Source organism: Eremomyces bilateralis (genome assembly GCF_010015585.1).
Source record: "Eremomyces bilateralis CBS 781.70 unplaced genomic scaffold P152scaffold_19, whole genome shotgun sequence".
NCBI lineage: Eukaryota > Fungi > Ascomycota > Dothideomycetes > Eremomycetales > Eremomycetaceae > Eremomyces > Eremomyces bilateralis.
In genome coordinates this window covers 184,883-192,161 of record NW_022985085.1, presented here as the reverse complement: position 1 = coordinate 192,161, position 7,279 = coordinate 184,883, and the positions used below count along the sequence as shown (strand labels likewise).

The following is a 7,279-nucleotide window of genomic DNA, read 5'->3' as shown; positions in this document are numbered from 1 at the left end:
GAGAGAAGTAATTGCCTTGTTGCCTTGTTGCCTTGTTGCCTTAGATCACCATCCCCACAGCCAATCTCCCGCCCCTGATTGCACGAACGGCGTTAGATTTGGCGGTTCATTTTTCACTCTGTTTGAGTCTCGACGGTTCGAAATCGAAGCCGCTGGCACCGATCCCGCCGGGTCCCTGAACGCAGTGCTCTGTATCCGGAAACAGGGACCGCCCATTGATCCCTTGCCTAAACCCTCCACGTAAGAAATTCCTCGCTCACGATCCTACCATATGATCTCCCACGCTCCAAACATTCCCATCGTATTTGAAGTTTGAGCGTTTGCCGCCAATCTACGGCTTCCATGCCCATAATGCAACGCATGAGGCATGAACCCCCCCGAAGGCCGAAGCTCGCTTTAATGCCGGATCCACCGGATTCATTGGCCGGCCGTTGACCGTGTCGCAATCGTCGCGACGGAGGCTAACCGCATCAGCGTCGGGCGGTTGGGTTGTCGCTGGATATGACTGGATGGCGGTAGGCTCGGCCGGGCGTCCGTGTCGGCGTTGGAATTTGGATGTCGCTGCATCAACTATCATGTGCTCTTGGACGATGTACTACGTATGCACATGCAGTTGGTAATTAATGATATTGATATCCCGTCAACTGCACTCTGCAGGGGGTGACTTGGGAATTGGGATCCATTCCATAGTGTTTGGACTTCGAAATCTGTTAGATACCTGCATTGCAACGTGGACGAATACCTAGTACCTATCTGCACTAGAGTGGTGTGTTCAGTTGCACGTGCTGGTTCAGCGGCCTAAACAGTAAACGGGCATCTACTTTAGGACAGGAGGAAGAAGGTACGATACAGGCAGCAATCGTCACATGATCCGCATATATACAGATTGTACAGACATCATGTACGTGTTCTGTCTCGAATATTGACCTCTCCACGCACTAGATCTGCCGGGCTCCTCGACAGCGTTAAACTACGCTGGCTGAATCGCTACCCCAAACGCTACAAGGCAAAGCGCGCCCACCGCTCACCGAACAAAGCTGTAAACCATCGATCGTCGCTCAATGTTGATCGACCAGGGAACTCTCTCCCCTTACTCCTCCATACTCGAACTCGACCCATTTACCTTCGGAAACCGCTCCGCCCTCTTCTCCCTCCTCAACCTCTCCTCCAACCCCTCCAACGCCCCCCTCCTCCTTGCCCACTCCATCCCCCCAATCGTCCCCTTCTTCCCCCGCTCCTCCGCCTCCGTCTCTTGCCGCCCGACCTGCTCCCCGACGCGCAGACACACGTCGCGCCAGTGCTCCAACCGCGCGCCGTCGATCAGCGCCCGCAGCCGCTCGTCGTCGACCCGGTTGTCCTGCACGATCGGCGCGCAGAGGTCTTCGCGGTGGAATCGGTTGACGAGGTCCGACTCGTGGGAGCCGGAGCGGAGCGCGCTCTCGAGGGGGACGGGTGTCTTGTAGGGGTTGTCCTTGAGGGCTGTAATAATCAGGTTAGCACGTATGGGTTTAAATGTAGTCTAGAACCTACTGCTAGAGAAAATCTCCCGGCACAGGTAGAACAACGCCGTGTCCTGCACCAGCTCATCGTCGTCCCCCTCGCCCGCGAGCGCTGCCCGGTTGATCGCTGCCCAATCGTCCCGAATATAGCACCGCTTCCAGATTAGCTCGATCAACGCCTCCGGCGCCGCCGCCGCCGCCGGCACGACCTGCAGCGCTGTCGCAAACGCGAAGTTCAGGAACCCGTTCACGTCGTCCTCGCGCGGTTGCGTGTCCATCAGCGTGAGCACATCGACCAGCGCTTCCGGCGCGAGCACCCGCCGCGCCAGCAGCTCCTCGAACCCGCGCTTCAGCAGCTGATGCAGGGCCGGCTTTCCCGCCACGTGGCGCGCGCCGAACTCCCCCATCACCAGATCGACCGCCGATTCCGCGTCCAGGGCGCCGTGCGCTGCGCCTTGCACGACGTGGTAGAGGACGTCTTGCATCCACGTCGCCTGGATCTCCGCGTCGAGGCGTTTCACGTCGCCGTTCCGCTGCGCGAGTGTGGCGTCCAGCGTCGAGGACTCATGCGCCTTCAGGGAAAGCTTGGCGAGGCAGAGTTGAATGTCTTTGCACCATGCGTTCGTCTCCTGCGACAGCGCCGCCTTGGCCAGCGCTTGGCACGCGTCCTTGTAGTTCCGCGTCCCGTCGTTTGACGCCGCATCGTGCATCCAGCTTAATTTCGCGAACGCTTCGTTCGAGTGGAGGAACTCGGTGCGGATGTCATCCGGCACGAGGTCGTCTTCGAGCAGGTCCCAGAACCGACCCGCTTCGACGTAGGAATTCAGGTAGGCCTCTGAGAACGGCTTGCCGAAGATCTTGAAGAATTTGTTCTTTACCCGGTCCCGTAGCGATTGGAGGTGCTCCGATGCCTCTGACTTCCCTCGCCGGTGCATTTTCGGGTCGTCAATGATGGACTGGTAGTCCTCCAGATTGAAGTGGATGACCACCACCAGCGATTCGAGGTCCCGGAATTCGATCGCGTAGTCCAACGCCGCCTCGCCACCGTCAACCTCCAGCAGTTCCTGGATCAACTGGCCTCGGATCTTGCTTTCAAACTCTTGCTGTAGACTGATCCCACTCGCCCGGACCTTCTCGTCCTCCTGGGCCAGGCACCACCGAATCCGCTCCAGGTGCACGAGGAGGCAATATCGGGTCAGCGCATATCCTGCGTCCAACATGGTCTCCGTTGTCTCTCGATATTCGTCTCCCTCGCCGCGCACCACCACCTCCGTGGCGGCTTTCGCCATGCCATTGTTCAATCGGACCAAATGTCGAATGCTGGTGACGCTATTCTGCGTCGAGGTCCAGAACCTCGGCAGGCCTTCGTAGCCCGTCGTAAGGACGCCATCCTCGATAGTCTCATCGTCGATGCCATACATCGCGGCATGGTCGGTCCGAAACTGCATGGCGGTCTCGAGCAGCGTCCAATGGATCTCGTCGGCCTCCTCCATCAGCTCCATCTTGAGTTTGTGCACGATCTCCCGCTCGTAATTGTGCAGAATATTCACGAGCCCTTGCAGGGAGCTGGTGAACAGCCGTTCTTGCCGCCAGAGGTCGCGCGTGAACCAGCTGGACACCGGGTCCGTCACCGTGCCCGCGTCCTCAAGTCCGGCGTATTCCTCGTGGTATTCTTTCAGCAGGTCTTCGGCCACGCTCTGCAGGAGCGTCCCCGTCGGATTATCCATCGTCGCCTTCCGCGCCTCATGCTTCGCCCAGAGCGCCTGGGCCGACGCGAGCTTTTCCGCGTTCCAGAGCAGCTGCCACTTCGTGATTGTCGAGAGGTTCGGGACCAGACGCTTGGTATACTCGATCAGATCGCGAAGCGCCTTGGCGCGTTTGGCCAGGAAGATCTCCATCGCGCCGGTCTGGCGCTCCATATACGGAGTCGTGGACGAGAGAATCTCGTGGCTGATGGTGATGGCCGCACCCTCGACCTCGGAAGGATGATAGATTTGGGGGAAGGGGTTCGGGTTGTTGAAGTTGATGGGATTATCCGACATGCCTCCAAAAAAGACGGCTTGCTCGATCCTCCCTTTCGGAGACAATGTGTGCACGTTCATGGGTTCATCGGTCTTTTCGGGGTCGTTGGCAGTGCAACGAATGATTCCCGCGCCTCGGGACATCAGCAGGCATGTCGAGTTCCGAGTTTTCGTACCCGGGGGTTCTATTTCGGACGCGAAAAAACAGTGGGCGTCGGTAAGTTTAAAACGGAGAACGTCTTGAAAGAGGTCGCGAGATGTCGAACCGTTCGCGAGCAGCTGATTCTCAGGAGAGTTTTCGGAACTGATGATGGAGATGATCGACACGCCGGTTTGATAGACGATGAACGCTGTATGCTGCGGCTCCGGTACGAGCAATTTCGGCGGCCATCCTTTTTGTTCGGGGGCTTGGGGGTTGAATTGAACCTGGATAATGCGCCGAGTGCTGGCGGCGTCTCTCTCGAGCATGAGTTCGACCAAATAAAACCAGGTGACACTTTCTGACTGCGACCGCACAAGAGTCAGCACATGAGTAGCCGGCTCGCTCTCCTCCGGCCGTGCAAGCGCAGATTTCTCCGACATTGGGGAATTGAGGATCGCAAAGTCTACGATCTCCAAGGCACTGAACATGCCCGGGGGCGCATCGAACCCAGCAATCAGACCAGCTTGGATCTCGGCTTTTGTCTCAATGGCGGATTTGAAAAGATGCTGGCCCGTCCAATCGATGTCCCAGAAGTAGAACTTCCCGTCTTTGTTGCAAGCGTACACCTCAGCATGACCCTTGGTCGAAATGACTCTCTTCGCCGCGATAGCCTGGTAGCTAGAGGCGGTAAAAGTGTTCATGAAGCCCGATACCCATCCTCCATCGCCTGCACCACTGGCATACAAGGGTCGAACGGTAATTTTGGGTCGTCCTTGCCCATCTCGAAGGAGGAGCTGTGCGATTCGGCCCGTGTTAAAACGCAGTAGTATCCCGGCATGCTTCGCATCGATGAGTTCGACCGCTCTCTCGCCCGTGGCCATGCTCCCGACCATGCCTTCCAGACCGTGTCTTCGTTGTTGAAAGAGGGGTTGGGACTCCAGCGTGTCGATGTTCTCCCAGAACATGATCTTTCCCGACTTCGGAGCGACAAGAACTAGACCAAGGTCCTCTGTTGTCTTACTGCCAATGATATGGCCGAGCGGAGGCAGTTGGTACGCTTTCATGGAATTGGGGATCGGGAGGACTTTCAGCGACAGGTTCGCAGGTCCGGAGTTGTAGTCCCATACGTATGCCGTATCCGGAGTTGTCGCCAGGACATACTGCGACGATGGGACGAACTTCGCATCGATATCTAGTGCCGGCCATCAGTACTGGCAAAAAATGAGACTTTGGGAGGCTTCATACCCAGTGCATCCCGCAGCTGGTCAGGAAAGGCCGGAAGCTTTTTCACCGAGTAATATGCCGTCTTTGTCTATATGCACCGTCAGTAAGCCCGGAAGGATAGATCCCATGGCAGATGCATACAAGATATGATCCCGTGTCGCCTTTCAAAGACCTCAGCGGGATCGAACTTGGCTTTTCGCGCACTGGCATTGGCCGCGCCATTGGAACCTGTTGCCGCTCGATCGACGCAACCGGGACGTCGTGAGAGTCGTCGGCACCGTTATCGTCGTCCACAGGAGAGTGCACGTCGGTGTGTTCGGCGACCTTGGTGCGCTTGCGCAACGATTGGAAAGCTCCATCGGAGTCGGTCCGCTGTCTGCGTCGGGAGGATCGCGTAAAGGACGCGGTGCGATGACCGGTATCCGGAGAAAACATCGTGGGACTGGCGCCAACTGTGGTGAGACGCGTGGAGGAACCGGCGATGGATTTGATAGAGATGCCGGTGGTTACACAATGAGAATTTGGAAGCTTGAAAGCTCCGGGTTTGGAGTCAGGACTGATCAATGATCGGAGGTGTAAATGTGTTGTCCAAACTCCAGAAGGTGAAGAGCTAAGTAGCAGGGATGTTGCAGGTGGTGTTACTAGGCAGATCGGGTGTGGCTGGTGGCACTTGAGCCACAGTTCGACATCAACTCCTCACTGCTCGATAGCAACAGGAAAGGACATTGTGATTACTACTTCAAAACACAGGACAACTGCTGCTTAGCTCTCTAATTATTTTCTCTCTATATAAACCAGGGTAAATCACTGAATCGTCGCATTCGATGGCAGCTCTACCGAACCTGTGGCATCACCGACGTGTGGCCGATAGCGCCGCAAAGGCATGTTGGATATGCTATAAACCATCAAGCAGTGTGCTTATCACACCCGACAGCAAGGTAACCTTCTCGGTCAAATTTGCCTTGATTAGGTTCTGAGTGCATAAAGGATTACTTCTACATCTGTCCCGGGCATCTCCAGGATCGAAATTTTTCCGTGCCGGATGCCACAGAGGCGACGGCGGCCGCTGCCGCGGCCGAGGAGAAGCGCAAAAAGGAAGAGCTGGAGAAAGAGATCGCAAAGGTGAAAGCCGAGTACGAAGAGCGACAAAAGAAGAGAAAGGAGAAGTCCAAGAAAAAAGACTCGAAGAAGTCCGACGGCAAGAACTCCAAGGCAGAGGAGGAAGAGGAGAAGAAGGATGAGAAGGAGCGGGATGAGAAAGTACTTATGTGTTGATATCCATTGCTCGAATATAGCTAACAGTCGTAGATCAAGGAACTGTCCGAAGAGGAAAAACAGAAATCCTCCACCGAAGGTCCAAGGATTTTCACGTTACAGAAGTACGAAACTTCCTCTCTGAGTATATTGGGCTCGGATATCCAGCTCTCTGCTGTATATGCTAATACCGGTCTAGGAATTTCTATAGGATGCGTGTCGACCGCATTCGCAATGCTGAGATGGCACGAAAGAATGCAGAACGATTGAAGAATCCGTCGTCCTTCCCATCCGTCCCACCTAACGACCTCTAACCCCAAACGTCACCCCAAGACCGTAGAGTATCATCAACGACTACAGCTTTTAGACATCGATCCATTCGCTTTGCTGTCATCCCCTATCGTTTCAGGAATGTAAAGATTGGTGATCCGATCCAATCGAACCGCATATACTGAAGAGTCCTGCGTGGGATGTCACGTTGGCATGATCCGCTACTTCGACAAAAGGACACCACCAGTTGTGGCAAGGGGCGCCTCTCTATGACTTTCTGGGGCACTGGATGGTCTGTTATAAGAGCCTGTTCGCGACACACTGGATTTCCGTCATTCGATATCCTTGCCGATATTCACCGCCGGTGTCGCGTATAACTGCACGTTTTCAACATGGACACGATGTCAAAGCCTTGGCTGTATCTTATTAAACCTTCCCAACCTCGATAATAGGGTGCAGATCGCTTCACTTAACCGCACCCTGGTCAAGCAGCCGCGTTAACCCACCATTACGGTGTCGTCGACACCTCGAACCTTTCCGGGCAAGAGCGCATTGCATAGGGTTGGAATGCCATTATCAATCATCCCACGGTTATGACGAACCCTCCTCCCTCCCTAAGCGATTAAGATCACCATCAGATGTCCTCCTTTGGCGCGATATCCGCTCCATGTCTTGGACTGGTTGCAACTTGCATGGAGTCGGTGTCCCTCATCGGCTATGACGACAAGCATCATGACGGAGTGTCGTCCGTAGGCTCTATGAGTCGTTTTGGCCCATGTGGGGTGGGAAGCGATGATGAGCGAGCATATCTACCCTCGTCCGTATCCACCGCTGCCAATATGACCCTCTAGACGCCCTGGTCTCGGTTC

The 7,279-nt window shown here is 55.6% G+C and overlaps 2 protein-coding genes across 2 annotated transcripts; one reads left to right on the top strand and one right to left on the bottom strand.

Annotated features, from left to right (window-relative positions):
• Positions 1-653: 653 nt before the first annotated feature.
• P152DRAFT_103971 (uncharacterized protein) lies at positions 654-5,456 on the bottom strand. The gene is made up of 4 exons (XM_033673570.1): positions 5,028-5,456; positions 4,908-4,974; positions 1,531-4,854; positions 654-1,479 (listed from the first exon to the last, which is right to left on the bottom strand). The coding sequence occupies exons 1-4, from the start codon at positions 5,319-5,321 to the stop codon at positions 1,091-1,093; spliced, it is 4,074 nt and encodes a 1,357-aa protein (XP_033531856.1). The 5' UTR covers positions 5,322-5,456; the 3' UTR covers positions 654-1,090.
• A 254-nt stretch (positions 5,457-5,710) lies between these two features.
• P152DRAFT_484028 (DUF1742-domain-containing protein) lies at positions 5,711-6,668 on the top strand (the record flags this gene model as incomplete). The annotated part of the gene is made up of 4 exons (XM_033681978.1): positions 5,711-5,824; positions 5,874-6,146; positions 6,195-6,265; positions 6,340-6,668. The coding sequence occupies 4 exons, from the start codon at positions 5,711-5,713 to the stop codon at positions 6,452-6,454; spliced, it is 573 nt and encodes a 190-aa protein (XP_033531855.1). The 3' UTR covers positions 6,455-6,668.
• Positions 6,669-7,279: the final 611 nt, after the last annotated feature.

Excerpts from the sequence above, each read along its gene's own strand:
- P152DRAFT_103971 (XM_033673570.1), bottom strand. The coding sequence starts at position 5,321 with ATGTTTTCTCCGGATACCGGTCATCGCACCGCGTCCTTTACGCGATCC. Across the intron at positions 4,855-4,907 it reads CCAGCTGCGGGATGCACTGG|ATATCGATGCGAAGTTCGTC; the intron begins GTATGAAGCCTC and ends GGCCGGCACTAG. Across the intron at positions 1,480-1,530 it reads CCGGGAGATTTTCTCTAGCA|CCCTCAAGGACAACCCCTAC; the intron begins GTAGGTTCTAGA and ends TGATTATTACAG.